This window comes from Kluyveromyces marxianus, chromosome 6 (genome assembly GCF_001417885.1).
Source record: "Kluyveromyces marxianus DMKU3-1042 DNA, complete genome, chromosome 6".
Taxonomy (NCBI): Eukaryota; Fungi; Ascomycota; class Saccharomycetes; order Saccharomycetales; family Saccharomycetaceae; genus Kluyveromyces; species Kluyveromyces marxianus.
In genome coordinates, this window is record NC_036030.1 from 1,039,173 (window position 1) to 1,055,343 (window position 16,171).

At 39.4% G+C, this 16,171-nt stretch overlaps 8 protein-coding genes and 1 non-coding gene across 9 annotated transcripts; 1 reads left to right on the plus strand and 8 right to left on the minus strand.

Moving 5' to 3' along the window:
• Positions 1-485: 485 nt before the first annotated feature.
• AIT1 (Ait1p) lies at positions 486-2,024 on the minus strand (the record flags this gene model as incomplete). The annotated part of the gene is made up of 1 exon (XM_022821169.1): positions 486-2,024. The coding sequence occupies one exon, from the start codon at positions 2,022-2,024 to the stop codon at positions 486-488; it is 1,539 nt and encodes a 512-aa protein (XP_022677558.1).
• Positions 2,025-2,966: 942 nt separating this feature from the next.
• On the minus strand, positions 2,967-3,821 carry KLMA_60490 (uncharacterized protein; the record flags this gene model as incomplete). Its single annotated transcript, XM_022821170.1, has 1 exon — positions 2,967-3,821. The coding sequence occupies one exon, from the start codon at positions 3,819-3,821 to the stop codon at positions 2,967-2,969; it is 855 nt and encodes a 284-aa protein (XP_022677559.1).
• Positions 3,822-4,810: 989 nt separating this feature from the next.
• RPP1B (ribosomal protein P1 beta) lies at positions 4,811-5,125 on the minus strand (the record flags this gene model as incomplete). Its single annotated transcript, XM_022821171.1, has 1 exon — positions 4,811-5,125. One exon carries the CDS (start codon positions 5,123-5,125, stop codon positions 4,811-4,813), a length of 315 nt encoding a protein of 104 aa, XP_022677560.1.
• Positions 5,126-5,803: 678 nt separating this feature from the next.
• KLMA_R616 lies at positions 5,804-5,876 on the minus strand. Its single transcript has one exon. It is a non-coding gene; the product is annotated as a tRNA-Glu (tRNA).
• A 1,050-nt stretch (positions 5,877-6,926) lies between these two features.
• Positions 6,927-7,193, minus strand: KLMA_60492 (ATPase-binding protein; the record flags this gene model as incomplete). Its single annotated transcript, XM_022821172.1, has 1 exon — positions 6,927-7,193. One exon carries the CDS (start codon positions 7,191-7,193, stop codon positions 6,927-6,929), a length of 267 nt encoding a protein of 88 aa, XP_022677561.1.
• A 722-nt stretch (positions 7,194-7,915) lies between these two features.
• Positions 7,916-9,244, minus strand: LYS21 (homocitrate synthase LYS21; the record flags this gene model as incomplete). The annotated part of the gene is made up of 1 exon (XM_022821173.1): positions 7,916-9,244. The coding sequence occupies one exon, from the start codon at positions 9,242-9,244 to the stop codon at positions 7,916-7,918; it is 1,329 nt and encodes a 442-aa protein (XP_022677562.1).
• A 586-nt stretch (positions 9,245-9,830) lies between these two features.
• CDC53 (cullin CDC53) lies at positions 9,831-12,260 on the minus strand (the record flags this gene model as incomplete). Its single annotated transcript, XM_022821175.1, has 1 exon — positions 9,831-12,260. One exon carries the CDS (start codon positions 12,258-12,260, stop codon positions 9,831-9,833), a length of 2,430 nt encoding a protein of 809 aa, XP_022677563.1.
• A 565-nt stretch (positions 12,261-12,825) lies between these two features.
• Positions 12,826-14,265, minus strand: SRF1 (phospholipase D regulator; the record flags this gene model as incomplete). The annotated part of the gene is made up of 1 exon (XM_022821176.1): positions 12,826-14,265. The coding sequence occupies one exon, from the start codon at positions 14,263-14,265 to the stop codon at positions 12,826-12,828; it is 1,440 nt and encodes a 479-aa protein (XP_022677564.1).
• A 581-nt stretch (positions 14,266-14,846) lies between these two features.
• Positions 14,847-15,773, plus strand: MRX19 (Mrx19p; the record flags this gene model as incomplete). The annotated part of the gene is made up of 1 exon (XM_022821177.1): positions 14,847-15,773. One exon carries the CDS (start codon positions 14,847-14,849, stop codon positions 15,771-15,773), a length of 927 nt encoding a protein of 308 aa, XP_022677565.1.
• Positions 15,774-16,171: the final 398 nt, after the last annotated feature.

Here is a 16,171-nt window from a genome sequence, read left to right on the forward strand (position 1 = left end):
GTGAATAAAATACCTGTTATACTGTAGCTACTACTCCTCAATCAACAGATCCTTTGGAGTGAATACTTTGCTACATTTATACCCAAACATATTCCAATATGCTGTGCTAACCGGTTTTTAAGGTAAATTGCTAAAGCCAGCCCAGCTCTAAATGTCTGGGTCGCATTTTCAATTTTTTTTGAGAAATTGGAAAAAAAAAAGCGATGAGATAACCACGGTTACGGATGGCCTATATAGCAGTAGAAAGTCAATTTACTGCGAGAAAAAAAAGGAAATTGTTCGGCTCATCAAAAGAGGCAGTGACCCAAGGGTCTAGATTTGCGAACCCTCTCTCTCTTGTTTTTTTTTTTTGGTCTCTCTATCCGCCCATTGTCTATCATACGTGCTCAGTGTTTTGGTCACCTCTCAATCCAATTCCGACATTCAATATGGAAAGTGTGTGTGCGTGTGTAGAATATGATCACGTGCATATACCCGAAAGCCAATCAATTGTGACATGAATCAAACTTCACAGTTGCAAGCATTGCTATTACGAATACTGTAATTGACCAACATGTCAAACCAATAGGCACGAACCATGGGTTCGTTGAGCTTTTTTGCCAAAAATTGACGATCCGACGGGACAATCGGAGTAGCTTGCTGTCGTCCGTTTGAAGATTTACATCGACAGGAGGGTGTATCGAATGGTACAGCAGCACGTTCTCGGGACTTACGGAGCGAATAGAAGTTAAGTTTGGTGGTGCAGAAGTCTGCATCATCAATGGGGTGTTTATAGTATCGTAGGCAAATTCTGTATTCAGACTACGTGAAGGGTGCTGCTGTTCTTGTGAACTTGAACCAGCATTGTAAACGCTCACTGACATGTCTTTCCATGTGTATAAAAACACGAAGAACAATGCTCGTATCACGAAGAATGGTATGACTACCGACAGTAGGAAATTTGCGAATGACTTTGAACCGAAATACACAACAATCTTGGTAAATAACGATGGGTGACTGGGAACGTAGATAAAGTAAATTGAAAGTATAAGTGCTTGTCCGACGTTGTTCAAAATATAGTCAATGTGAATGAGATTTGAGACTACAATTTTACTCATAAGCTCCTTCCAGTTTTGAATGCGAGGAAACACTTTATGCTGAATCAAAGGAGATGATTGTTGGTAAGAAAACGATCCTGTTCTTATCGGAATCCACTGATAGTTTCCCATATCGTTACCATGGCTCTCAATGTCATTTAGAAATTTCATAGTGTCCGTGTTAAAATTGATAACCATTGTAGATTCATCAGAATTAATATCCTGGTTAGTTGCAGACTCAGGGGTCGAAGCCACCGAGGGGAAGTTGGTTGATCCATACCCTGGACTATACACATTGCTCGATATTTTGGATCTATTCCGTCTGATACTGACACATTTGCCGAGCTCAATCTCTTTTCTGATGTCTTCATACCCATCCGAGGTGTTTGACATCATACTTGCCTTCAGGTCAGATTCTGTAAATGAACTTACCTCTTCGTAGTTATATAATGTCTCCATGACACTTATTACAACCTCACTAAAAGACCACGAAATGCCAAATATATAACATTGCTTAGGGATAATATGCCATACTGTTGAGGAGTCTGTTTTACCGAAGTGGAACGAAAACCCTCCAATTGGTGATGTTGAATCCTGTAATTGAGGATATGCCAAAGAGAAAATAATCAGTAGCATAAACCAGTCATTTATGCAGTGCTCAACAACAATATTGAGAGCCAGATAACTGGAATTAACACTGAAAAGGAATGTTTTAATGAAATATAATAAAAATGGAGAAAGGAACCCTAGTAACGACGTCCTAAAATAGTCTTGCGAATTAGGTGCAAAAATGCCAGGTACGTTGTAGGTTGATTGTAAGAAACTTGATGACCAGTACACAGCAGCGTATATTGCTATCAAATTAATCAGATTAAACACTACCACATATGCTCTGGAAGAACAGAAAAGTGGCATGAATAGATCTGAAGCATAACTTAACAACGCCATTGTGACCCTAACAAAGCTTACCTTTAGTGATCAACTTTATGTGGTGGGTGTACGTCGTCTCCTAAAGATTGTTATGAAGAGGGAGATTAAGTCAAGCTATATGGTGGAGTTTCTGAGTATAGCAGGTTCACAAATCAATACCCACTGTCTATAAACATATACAGAAATTCATCTCTTTGGATCATACTTTCTACTGTACCTAATATGATGATTTGGTTTTCTTATTGTGAGGAAATTAAGTGAAACAAAAATGCAAATCCGACAGAAAGTCAAAGAAAGAGTAAATAGGGTTTGCCCATCAGAAAAGTTAAAGTAAGTTGGCCTCAGAGCTCGATATAGTCAAAGAAGCTATTTAAAAGCATAATACATTGTGATAAAATTATAAATTAAAGACGTACATAGTGCAACATACTGATATTAGTTATTACAAATTAGATGAAAGACGGATTTTGATGTTGAAAAAAGTCTCTTATTGGGGAAAACACGAAAGGTCATTATTGAAGTGCTTTAATAGAACAATGACTCCGAAAATAGAAGAAAATTTGGTTTGAATACAACTTGGATTAAAATGGCATGAAATAGAAATTAAGCATAATACAAATATCCTTAAAAGGTCAAAGTGTGGAAGTGTAATGTAATGTTACGATTGGAGTAGAAGTTTGCCCAGTAGCGGTGTCACATAGTTGATGAAAAAGGGAAAATAAAAAGAGGTGAGTAAAGAAGAATATAATAATCAATAACAGAAAGGAATTGAGAGACTTTAATAACTCGAAGAACAGAATAATGATACAGTGGTAACAGTAGTTTGGACAAAAATAAGGATGAGGTAAGTAAACATAAGGGGTTCCCAAATATACTTTGATATGGCAATCGGAATGCTGGGAAAGGTATTGTTTTCTTTTTTTGTTTACTTTTTTGGTACAGAAGATTCACAGCTCTTCATCACCTTCCCTTCTCTAAATGGAAAACCCTTATTAAACCTTGGTTTGTCTGGTCATTTAGATTTCTTTTAAGTCTAGGATGTGGTTTTGTGTTTTCGACCAACTTAAGTGATTGAGAGGGTGTTGGTGGATGTATTTGGCTTTCGTTTCTGCGTGGGGATGCAAGTTTCCTTTGCTTTGTGACTCTTTTCGGACTTAGGAGCACGTCAGAGTTATTTGCATTACTGTTATTATTAGGGAATGTAGAGAGATTGGCTATTTTTGAGGTGGGAGACGATAGGGATGAAGGAATATTATCTGGTTGACTAGTTGAACTGGAATCGATGAGGAAACGCGTTTGCTTCTGTAGTTTATTTTTGAAGAACTCTGCTTCTTTTTTGACCAAGTCCTTCTCAACAGCAGCACGGTCGTCTTTTTCTTTCCTATTTTCCCAATGCGAGAGTTGAGCTTGCAAAGACCAATGCGAGATTGCCGACAGAGATCTGTTTAGAAGCGATATTATCTTGGTCATTTCCTCAGTACGGGGGTCTTTCTTTTCAAGGTCTGACACCATTTTCGCTATCTCAATCTCCAAAATCCGAGTATTCTTCAATGAGTGCTGTTGGGTATCTTGCATAACGTCACACTCTTCCGACAGAAGTGCCATGGACTGCGAGTGCGATCTTGACGAGCTGGCCTCTTCGCTTTCGTTGTTATTGTTGTTATTTGAACCAGGAAACTCCAGTCCAAATTCTAGTTTACCAGGCTCTTCCGGTGTTATCGTCTGCATAGAGCCCCTCGAATTCCCACTGGAAACATTCCCATAAGCAGTACTGACACTGCTATCCCTGCTACTTCTTGTTCTCAGAGTACGCATTTACCCTTGTTAAGTGTTTGGTGTCTGTTTTCGGATATCGTGAGTGAGGAGTGATTGTCGATTGGTCTATTGGTAATATGGATATTTTTTTGGACTTCTAAAGAACTCCTTAGATGAGCTCCCTTTTAACCAAGAAAACACACAAATCTCACTTACACAGTATGGTGTTACCCAGATGTAGCTCTTATCAAACTGTAAACTAATCTAACCATGTGCTCTAATCCCCTTCCCATTTATTGGAGAGGTAAATCGTTTGGTAATGCATTCTGGCTTTCAAACCCGTAAGCTTTTGTTTTGTTCAACTTTGAGGAAAAAAAAAAAATGCCGAAAAAAAGCAATGAGATGAGCATATCACTTTAGGAACGCTCAGCCGTGCCGTTAATGAATGTAGTCAATTCAAGTTAGTCAGGACAACAGACGCGCGGTTTGCGTCAGGATTCCGAGAGCGCTAGTTGGTGGACGAAAGTGAATTGTAGTGTATAGTGTACTGTATTGTGAAGTGAATTGGGGAGGGCTTGCTTTGGTTTGAAGCCGGGAATTACGTAGTTAAAAAGTCGAAGGGTCTCGGACCTTGATTAATGTAGATCTATGGGTAAATCTGCGATGGGATACCACCGGAACACACCCGCGAGGTTGAGTACAGTGGCAACCGAAACATAACCACGGAGGGGTATGGGGCAATCCTTGGACGTTCCATTGAAAAAGTGTGAGATGTAGAAATATTGTATAAATTTATATAATTCGTAAATGAGTATACACACAACACGGGGAAGAAACACTAGCACTTCCCGAGTTTTCTGTTCCTCATACAGTGATCTCTATTCTCTCGCGACTCCCAACGGGGGGAATTGATTCATAATGATAGTAAATTACGATGATAATAATAATACCTGTGACAAGAGAGACCAGACCGCAATGCGAAGCAGCCTCCCTTGGATTCCTAATGATAAAATGTCAAAAACACAAAATGAGGTTCTGTGATTCTTTGTTTAATCGAACAAACCGAAACCCATGTCGTCATCGGATTCTTCCTTTTCGGATTCAGCAGCTTCTTCGGCAGCTTCTTCAGCAGCACCGGAAGCAGCAGCAGCACCGGCAGCTGGGGCAGCTGGACCAGCGGCGTGGAAACCGGACAAAACTTCCTTGATGTCCTTACCTTCCAAAGCCTTGGCGAAAACTTCAGCCCAGACGTTGTCGACGGAGGCACCAGCAGCCTTGGTCAAAGTCAACAAGTTGTCGGCAGTGACGTCCAAACCGGCATCAGCCAAGATCAAAGAGGCATAAGAAATAACAGCGTCAGACATTGTTGTTTGCTATGTTGTGTATATGTCTATTAGATCAAAAAAGGGTTAACCGAAACAAAATACACCAACCAATAAACGCTAATACGCAAAATTAAATAACTTTTTAAGAATTAATTAATTAATTAGTTTCACTATTCGTCAACTACATCTAAAACTACTGGGCAAAGGTATCACCAACTAACTTTCCACCTGCTTGAAAGTGAAAAAAAACGAAAAAACGAAAAAAAAAAAAAAAAAAAAAACGGTTTCAAGCTGGTGCTTGGTAGGTGTTGAGATAGTTTTTGGACACAGAAAACGCTGAAGTGGAAAGAAGCATTACCCGGGCTCACAACGTAACTACCGCACGTTATGAGGCGTTGCCGGGTTGTCTTGTATGCGAGGTTTTTCTTTGTATAGTCGTTTAGAATGATGGGAGCGGATACTCGGCGTGGTGTGTGCGTTTCAGCGAGCGGTATGTGCTTTGTGCATGTGGTGTACGAGCTGAGCGAGCAGATTATTACCCGAATAGGATATTGGATAGTTTTTACAAAGAGAAAAAAATATTTTTTCGTCTGAAACAACAGTCCCGCTGGCAGCCCTCTATATCTGGCCAGCTCAGTTTTTAAAGTTAGCCGACGAAAAGGAAAAATCTCTAAAAAATAAAAAAATTAAATATGGGGAATTTAATTTTTTTTTTGAGCTCCGATACCGGGAGTCGAACCCGGGTCTCCACGGTGAGAGCGTGGTGTGATAGCCGTTACACTATATCGGAATAGTAATTTTGGACGAGTGCTTAGATTCAGCCTCGAACCATGTAGTGATTGGGTATATTTCCAGTCACGTGTCTTATAATCAAGATCTCTGGTATCTGATGAATCCATGTTGTTTATTAGCTATATATCTAGTAATGTATGCTGATGCACCTGGGGATCTTGCATGACTATGTTAAGGTCGTCATTGCCTAGATCTAGTGCCTCCTTATATAATAATCTAGATCTGATGGTGATGTCACCCCCTGTGACACCCCCTATCATCCATTAGGATACTTAGCCGCCTATTGCATTAGTAGTTACCCTACTATAAATATGCTCCGTCTCAACAAACCATGCTTAGTGAAGTGAAAATCCACAAATCTCCCTTCCCAGATTGCTAAACTAAACCCTTTTTTTTTTTCTTCTTCTTTCTTCGGGTAATAAATTCCCTGCCGGTGCGGCCGCGGCCGCACACCCACAACCCCGAAGACAACTGAAGAAGTACAAGGATAGACGTGGGTATGCTACCCCGCGCCGTCCCCCTGCTAACCAACCAGCCGCACTTCTCATGCATCGCATTCATGTGGGCTGCGTAACGTTGTTTTGTAACTGCCATCCAGTTTCGTCTACACATGCGAGGAACATGCGGGGCTGGATAATGGATAGTTGTGTGTGCAAAAAACTTTTCCCTTAATTCCGAATTAGTAGTGAGTTAGTGAGTGTGGGATTCAACTTGCAAGGCCACCGTAGCCACGCCGCTATGCAACAAGACTCTGCCCGTCCCGTCCAGGTGTCAACCCAGAAAAATGGCATCCTCATTATTCGAATGTTGATATATTAAAGCTGAGTTATATATGATTATAATGTAATATAATAAAGTTTGGATTTTTTAACCTCAACAACACCGAAAGATAACTCAAACTCGGCATTGTATCTTGGATGGCTCTCGTAATTTCGTCACTGATAGAATCCTAAAATTTACAGTAGATATAGGGAGGTAAAAGCAAATAAAAAAAAAAGATAATCAAAAGTGTGAATATTTGTTTTCATTTTGACATGACAAAACATGCTTATTTAGTTAGGTTGTCCAACTTTTCTTCCAAGTTTTCAATCTTCTTTTCTTGTTGCTTGACGGATTCCTTCAAGTGTTGCAATTGTTCCTTTTCATGTTGCTTGACGTAGAAGTCTTCTTGCGCCCTTTCTCTCTTGGTGAATGCATCGGAAGAACCGTCTGGTCTGGTAGAACCAATAGAGCCTTCGGAAGAGTACATTCTAACGGCAATTGGTTGGATTCTGGAGACACGAGTCAAAACGGAACGGGTGGAACGTGATAGCATTGTTTCTTATCTTCTGTGTTTAATAATTATGCTTTAAAGCTTATAATAGTATAGTGTTCTATATTATTACCTGCGTCTTTTGAGCTTAGTTTGTCGGAACCATGGAATTTTGGCTTCGAAGTACCCAGCAAAAAGGCCATGGTGCCCTTTTATAGTTTTTCACCCTACCCGGTGAAGTTTCCTAAAAAAAAAAAGGAGCCCACCGCAACGTGATTGGTTAGCACATCAAAAATAGCATGGGGGAAAAAAACGGGCGTAGTCATGCGACAGACCATAAGGAGGCACCTGGGAGTTCAGCTCTATGGCGCGAGAAACTTTACAAGGAGTAGTGGTGACAGGCATGCATATTCGCACCACCGGAAACCTTGTTTTGTTCTGTTACCGTTGTCCCTGATTCTGCTTCGATCACCCATAGCCTCATTGTTTCTCTGTGTGGATCGCCGGTTTTGTTTTTGGCATGGCGATTGGCGAAAATACTGGAATTAGGGAAGCTGCGACGGCTCGTAGAAGAAAATGGAAGAAGAGAGAGCAAAAGAACGAGACGACGGCTATGGATGTTCTTTGTGCCAATGTGGTGGTAATAGTGGTGACTGAGTGGGATTCTTAGAATCTGGTTACTACTACTACTACTATACCATACCATTCAAAAAAATATATACCTATAATAGTTTGTGCATACTGAACTTAACTTGTGTGTAAAAAGTCTTTTCTTTCCGGCTGGCTTACTCAACCTTGGCCTTCTTTGCAGCTGGTTCGTCGTGGATGCTGATGTCGTTCACATCCTCGTTGTCTCTTCTGACAGCAGTTAGCTGTGGAGTGGACACTTCAGCGTGGAAATCCTTGATGATGGAATCCACATCGTCGATATTGAGCGGTCTGATGTCACCGAGCTTCTTGATCTTTGCTGTAACTTCCTTGATCTGGCCGTCGGTTAGGTTCAAGTTCAATTGATCAACACGTGACTTGATAGCATTCCAACCGGTAAGCCTGTTAGCGAAGTGGATGTATCTCTTCATACCGAAATCGTGAGGGTCCAAGATCTCGTATGTGGATGGGTTTGCCAAGATGGCCTTTGCGTGGATACCAGCCTTGTGTGTGAAGGCGCAGAACCCTGTGATTGGATTGTTGAATGGAATATTTACCTCTACGGCCTCAGCAACCAAATTTTCGATGTCTCTAATCTTATGCAACTTGTACTTGGACTTGGTGTATTCAGGTGCAGCAACGATCATCCTGGCCATTAGACCACCCAAGGGCGTGATACCGTTTCTCTCACCGATACCCAACACGGCAACATCGATAAGTCTTGCACCACCTTCCAAGGCTGTGTAGGCGTTGGCAATAGCACATCCAGTATCGTTATGGAAATGACACTCGATGTCACATGACACAACACTCTTCAACGTCCTGACCAACTCATACACTTGTCTTGGGTTCGCACATCCAACGGTATCAGCGATACCAACTCTGTTGACACCGATCTTATCCACCGTCTTGTAAATGTTTAGCAAATCGACTAGGTCGGATCTGAAAGAATCTTCCGAAGAGAATCTGATCTCAATACCCTTAGACTTGACAAATTCTATAACTTCAACTGCCGATTTAGCAATGTAGTTCATGTCCTTACCATGAGAATATTGTCTCAAGAACTTAGAGGTACCAATAACCACATCGACACCATCAACACCAGTCTCTACAGCAACTCTAGCATCGTCCATGTGACAACGAATGTGAGTTAGAATCTTGGCCTTCAAACCAAGCTTGCAGATAGCCTCACAATCCTTTCTGGATTGTTCCGAAGCCACAGGCGATGTAAGTTCGATATAGTCGACACCAAAATCATCTAGTGCCTTAGCAATCTCAATCTTCTTTTCGGTATCGAAAAAGGCATTGGCGAATTGCTCACCTTCTCTCAACGTAGAATCGATCAACTGATAGTTATTCACATTAGACAAATAATCAGCAGGATTTGGCCCATATGGGTTCTGTTGGAAAGTTGATCCGTTAGACGCAGATTCTGTTACTGCTTGAAATTCTTGATTGCTACTCATGAATGGCTGCTTTATTTCCTTTGGTCTGATTAAAAAAAAATAGAAGCAAGTGTATAAAGTTTATCAAATATACCAAATGCTCTTAATAAGAATCAATACCTGTTATGTTTGACCGTTGAATATATATATATATTACGTTCATATACAATTATTTATAACTTAACAGGAAAATGATGTCTAGACTAAGTGGATTAGAGCACATAGAGATTGAGCACAAATTATATATATCAAAGTAGACTTGACTCATCTGCATTTTTTCCTGTCACTTTTTTTTTTTTCAAGATGAGTAAAGCGATGACTTAGATTAAAATTCCCACTCAATTTCGAGTTTGCCATGACCAGTTTTTCCTGCGGAAAAATAGATTCGCAGGATGGGAACCCACACCCACACATTATTTTGGGCAATGTGTGGGAAGGCTGGTCAACTAGAGGGTATTTAGCATTGAGGCCAGGCATACGCAATATACATACATACATATACATACATAAAATACAATGCAATGTACCGTACCGTCGTTATTTGTAATATCAGAGACAAGGCAATTCAAAGGAGATGCGTGGTGAGAAATAAAAAAAACCGACAGTTTTATGCAAGGTATTCGTAGCATTCACCATCGTCGGTTCTTTTCAAATACTCTTGTTCGATTAGATTGTCTATGGCCTTTTTGATCATGGGTACCTTCGCGTTAAAGCGCTGTTGCGATTCGGCAATACATTCATTCATGAGCGACGTGTGCGGTAGTCTTCTCTTGGCCTTCATGATTCTTACTATACAAGCGCGTAAAAACATCAATCTTTGTTGGTTTAATTCCTTTTCGGCTGTCTTCTGTTCGCTGATCTCGTCTTCATTCAAAGAGGAGCCATTGATGCCCGATGTGAAAGTTAGGTCGTTCTTCACAGCTGCTGCAAAGTTTACACTCGTCTTAGATAGTCTGTAAGGCTTGTTTAACGTGTACTTGGTGTCTAGACGAATCATGTTGTCAACACCTTCTGGCGACTGTGTCAATAATCTCATCTTCACAAATGGATATATATTAGATGCAATTTGAGTAGCCTTCAAATTAGTTCTCTCCTGTATTTGTTCAAAGGTTAGTGTTGAAATGTCGTTGAATAGTGCTAGGATTGCCATTTGAAATATCGTTACGGTGAACAAAAATGGTGGCTTCCCCGGCTTCCCTATATGTGCCTTGATCTCACCACGAGACATTGGCCACAACCATTTCAAAACTCTGCCTGAATGTTTCTCAGTATACATGGCTTCTAGTTTATTTTTACTACTCTCTAAAATTGGTGGAAGTGTAAATTCGGTTGGCTGATAGCTGAATGGCCAAACATTATCTGCTAGAATCAAAGGTTCCAATTCAGGAATTTTTTCGCGCGCCGTATTTGAGCTGTCACTGTCCTGTGCAATGAAGGATGTAAACTCATCATGTAAGTTTTTAGACAATTTGACATCCTGTAACATCTTGGTAATCTTGCTGGTATATTCAAGACTATTCTCAGATTGCAACCTTTGAATGATAATCTCTTCATCTGCTTCTGACTTAGATGATCCATGGATTAACCTCTTGGCTAAGTTTTTCCGGTAGTGCATTTCAAATGCATCCTTGTCTGCTAAAAATTTGAACACAGTCATAATGTCATCTACATTCAAATCTATCTGCTCAGCATTTTTGGTTGATCTTTTCAATAGTTGGTCACTGTATTTTGCCAACATTTCTGGTGTTTTAGAAGTAGCCGATTTTGGCGATCCTGGTGGAAGTGCAAATGAGTTATTGTTTATGAAGCATCGACACCCATAATCTAAGGCTTTTGCAAAGGCTGGATGGTTATCGAAACAGTCAATTGTTATATTGTAGAACAGTTTGTATACCCTGATCAAACAGTGCAAGTAATCTCTTGGGGGTAATCCTGCTTGCTTTCTAGAGTGTGGCTCATTAGCTTCGTTTCTTTGGTGAGCTTCAAGTAACTTATCAATTTCCTCATTACCAACCCTCTTGATGTAAGTATCAAAGGTATCCACCAAATCAGGCAACATTCTATAATCTCTTTTCATTAGCTCATATATTAGTTTGATCAATCTTTGGTCTTGTCTATCTAAAAGTGTTATGAACTCTCTCTTTAGTTCCTCGGCGTGATTTGCAATGAGAACTTGGTTTAATGCTGCAGATAGTGGCGCTGTAGTATGAGAATCCAAGTAAAGGACCATATCCTTTTCTTCAAAAGTAATGCACTCGTTTGCTTTTTCAATGTACTCAGACACAGAGTGAGTTTGTAAAAACTCATTTGACATTTTGGTATAGTATTCCTTGGTGTTTTGTAAGAAGAGTTGTTCGAAGTTTTGGATGTAAACGTTTAGATTTAACTTCTTCAAGTCTGAAGGATCAATCCCTAGAATGACGAATGATTTGATTGCAACTGTTATAGCAGTTTTGTTGACTAATTCCCCTCTACGCTGCAAATCCAACTGTTCCAAAATCTCATGGACCAATTCTGTTTTGTGTGTTTCGAACATAACTTCTTTCCAGGTCATCAAACATAACGTATGTGCATCGAAAATATGTCTTTTACCATCACTTCTTTCCTTTTGAACCCAGTAACGGTTCATGTAGTCGAATACACGGTTCAAAAAGATTGCACCGATGGTAAATCTCTCCCAACGTCTCACATAGAAATTCAAGAACGTTTCATTATCATCTTTCTTCAAGTTTGCTATGTAATCTTTCAAATATGACTTCAAGTTTTCATAAATTTCACCACCAACAAGAATCGATGATTGATTCATTTGTTTTCCAATTACGTCTGATTGGAAATGACCTGTAGAACGGGATTTATTCACACAATAGTTGTAAATCGCAGTGTAAACTTCCATATACATTCTAGGTGAAAGCACTTTCTGCACCCGATTTGTTTTCAAACTCGAAGTTCCATCACGATCTAAGATCTGATCAATTCCGGGCTTAACAAAGTTCCATGTAGCTTCCAAATCATCCGATCTGGGTAAGGTATCTGACATTATCTATGTTCCTATTCTGTTGTGTCTGACTTCGTCCTTTAAATTCTGTAGTACTAAAGAGATGGTTTATTTCAAAAATCAACCAGAGAACAAATCGATTTATTCAATTACTAAGTACTAGAGTGCTTGAAGAAAAACAGTGGATGAATCTCTAATGCTTCAGCCGTACCGATCGACCGTTGCCCTTTGATATTCTCCTATATCCCCTCAAACAATATCCTTGTTATTTCTTTGTATATATCAGATACTTATTATTTCAAATATGATTTTTTGTTTTCATTTTGCCACATTCCACTTGATCAGTAATAATAATAATAATAAGAATTAAATAATTAGTACCAACATATAAGATCAGCATAGAAAAAATATATACCATCGACAGCTACCGCAGGTAATGTCAAACCAGAGACTTGTGCATTCATGAAATAAATGTAACCCTTAAAATTTTTATTTGAATTATTTTCTTACTTGAGATGAAATAAACGTTTTAAATTTTACTTAGAGTAGCATGATCTACATCTTGTGACTCACCTATTCAAGTGTTACGTATGGTTCTTCTAGAGCGTTAAATCCTTGGGCTTCCAGAGCTCACTCTCTCAACGACTCTAACTATACTAATAGTAAATGTAAGGACCCACGTCACCAAAACCAAAAATAAAAAGGCAGCGAGCGCTCTTTGTTTGTGACAAATGTACCCGACGTGAGGTAAATCAGATATTGAACGTCCATTAGAGGTACACACCCACCTACTGTCATATAGTGTGTTAAATGTTAGAGATAAATTTGCGCTGGAGAAAATTATGAATAATAAATCCAGCATGATGAGTCGGAGTTTTCCCAAAGGGTCCCTAATACCCAAAGGTTTCCCAGAAAATTCATCATACCCAATGTATATCAAATACACTATAGCAATAGAGTTAACACAAAGTGCCATTATGGTACTAGGTTGCTGTGGTATCGATGACTCGATGGAAGCAACTGTTGAATCGGAGTTTTGGTATATCCTGGTTGCCAAACTCAACGAGACAATGCATAGAATTCCGATTATAAAACGCAAAGATAAGGGTAAGTATTGACTTTGTAACAAGAGTCTGCGGATTCTTGGTAACCATTGTTGTTTTTTCCTTCTCTCTAACGATGCCCAGGAGTTTTTTTTGTCATGGAACTTGTCCTTTCCTTTATTTACAAGAGAATGGAACATACCATTGTCATATGGATGACCTTCCATGCTTGCTTTTGATCCCTCCTTCTTCAAGTAATAGAACGCTTTTAGTTGGGCAATATATTTTAACCATTCACTTCTATCTCTTTGGTTGCTTAGTTCATAATTTTCAGGTATTGGGGCATTAAATATGGCATCTAACCGCTTCCCTCCTTCCCACTCTCCATCTAAGTCTTGCAAAATCTCCCGTCTCACTCTCTCGGCCTCCTCATTGTAGCTACTATCCGTAGTGCTTTCATAATCATAGCCTTTATTATCACTAATGGTCTCGCTTGTTATGCTTGAAGAGCCTACTTTTTCGCTCTTTTCACCCTTTTCAGCTACCGAAGAGGCGGTATGATGACTGACAATGGTAGATCTACCTTTAGAAACGGCATGTCCCTTAGTATCTGAAGTCGTGATAGACTCTCCATGCTTTTTTCTTTCTAAGACTATCCGAGACGTATAAGACGGATTGCTACCGGCATTTTGGAGAAATTCACTCCACTTATCTGCATGAGACATTAAAAATGTATCCTTAAACATCTGATCAGATTCCAAGCGTTTCGATCGACGTTGGTTTCCTGAGACAGCAGCAGTATCAACAGCGAATGGTGGTACTGTTCTTGCGTCCAATGAATATGCATTTAAAATATTTGGTGTTTGCCCATTTTCATTAGAAGGATCTCCGCCAGATAGCGACAGGCCTGCTACCGGAGAGGCTTTTGGCTTCTTGGGCGATACATGGCCATCTTTACCACCTTTGCTCAGCGCATGCATTCGTTCAACGCTGCCTGCACTCATTATTCTTGGTTTTTACACCCTTTATTGATTTAAGAGAAACAAGACAACACAAAATGCAATGTATAAGAATGCCGGTGTTCTGATTTCCAACCCAATATTATCCAGTACACTTCACTCCTCTATGATGTGTTCAAGATGATATGCTTCGGTGCATGCTTTAAGTTTTGCTGAGAAGTACTATGCATGTATTGAATTCACAAAAAGTGCAGTACCTTGAAAACTACAAATGCGGAAAAATATCAATACCGGACAAAATTAATCATATAAATAGTATGGAACAATCATGTAAACGGAGTAGAGCAGTTGTACTGCTGTTAAGGTGGGGATTTCCTATTCTCAAGACAAAGTTTATTTGATGTGCAACTAACTAAGATATTTAGAGAACTACAGCCTTGGATCCGTAGCCTTTTTTTCTTTCTTTCTTCCAATTCTATAACTTGTCTTTTTAACATCTATAGCAATTTATTATAACTGTTATATTAAGACATTCTTTATTTCAAATTGTATCTAATTGAAGTGGAAATGGGATGTCAAAAAGCGATCATACGAATGATAGAAATCTACCTAATTAGTGTGAACTGATGTATCAAGTTCAAGTACGCTCATTCTCTGTTTTCCGAACATTAAAGAAACACCAAGAATTCGGTTCCACGATAAAGGAATATATCAATAATCCTGTTAAGCTATTAGTGATACCGATAACAAATAAAAAGTCATATTTTTATTTCAAGTACTCTAATGAGTTATTGAATAATGATTCAAGGTTAATTAGGTATGAGACTAAACTTGCGAACAAAGCTGCCAAAATATGGCAAAACATGCAAGAGTCTGACAAAAGTTATAACAAGAAGATAGTTGCGTGGATCACAAAGCTTTTAGATAGGATACCATGGACTGAAAGCTCGTTACAGACAATTCCATCCGAATCATATATATTGAAGCGGATCGAGAGTGGGTCCAAGACTAATGTGACTTTCCATGAATACGAAAGGGCAAAGAATGATAGTTCCGTCGTTTCAATGAAACCGAAACCAATCTGCGTGTACTTCCCTAAAAGTATTTTAAATGAGTCAACTATAAATAAACAGTTGAAAGAACTTGCGGATGCAGGACAGCAATACAATAAAAAGTACGCAGCTCTTTGTGCTGTTGGAATTCCTATTACCTTCCCTTTAATCCTTGTTCCAGTGGTACCAAACGTTCCGGGGTTTTACTTAGCCTACAGATTATACTGCAACGCCAAGGCATATTTCGGAGCGAAACATCTGGAGTCATTAATAAAAAGCGAAGATCAAACACTTGAAATGAGAAATTTAGTGCAATATTCAGACATATTACAAGGTGCTAATAGTATGCAGGCGAGAAACGAAAGAGAAGAAGTCGTTTTACTACGGGAGTCCGATTTGGATAGGATTTTAGACAGTTTGGAGATTCATGAGATATCTACGGATTTGAGAAAAGCGATCCGTCAAGAGACATCCCGCCTAGAGTGCCAGAGTAAGGACTAGCATATGCACAATTCGCCTATATTTATGTGTATAAAAGAAAGAAATATATGTCCATCTAAAATCCTACGATCGTGCATATATATAGTTGAACGGAAGGGATTAAAAAATACGGACTGTTTTAAACCCACCCACCCACAATATATTTACACCACCCACCCACACATATCAGATTTTAGTTTCCCATCTTTCTTTATTTTCCAATGTCCTGATAAGGATAATGGTTTTTCAACACAGAAAATCCGTACATCTTCTAGATGTTCTAATATGACAGTTACCCCACTTTAACCATACCGACGAAACCCTATTTATTGATTCATGAGGGATGTCCGATAGCCATGTGACCCTCGTTGAAGCCCCTGTTCAGAAGAAAGGCTCCATACAGTATATACTACTTGGAT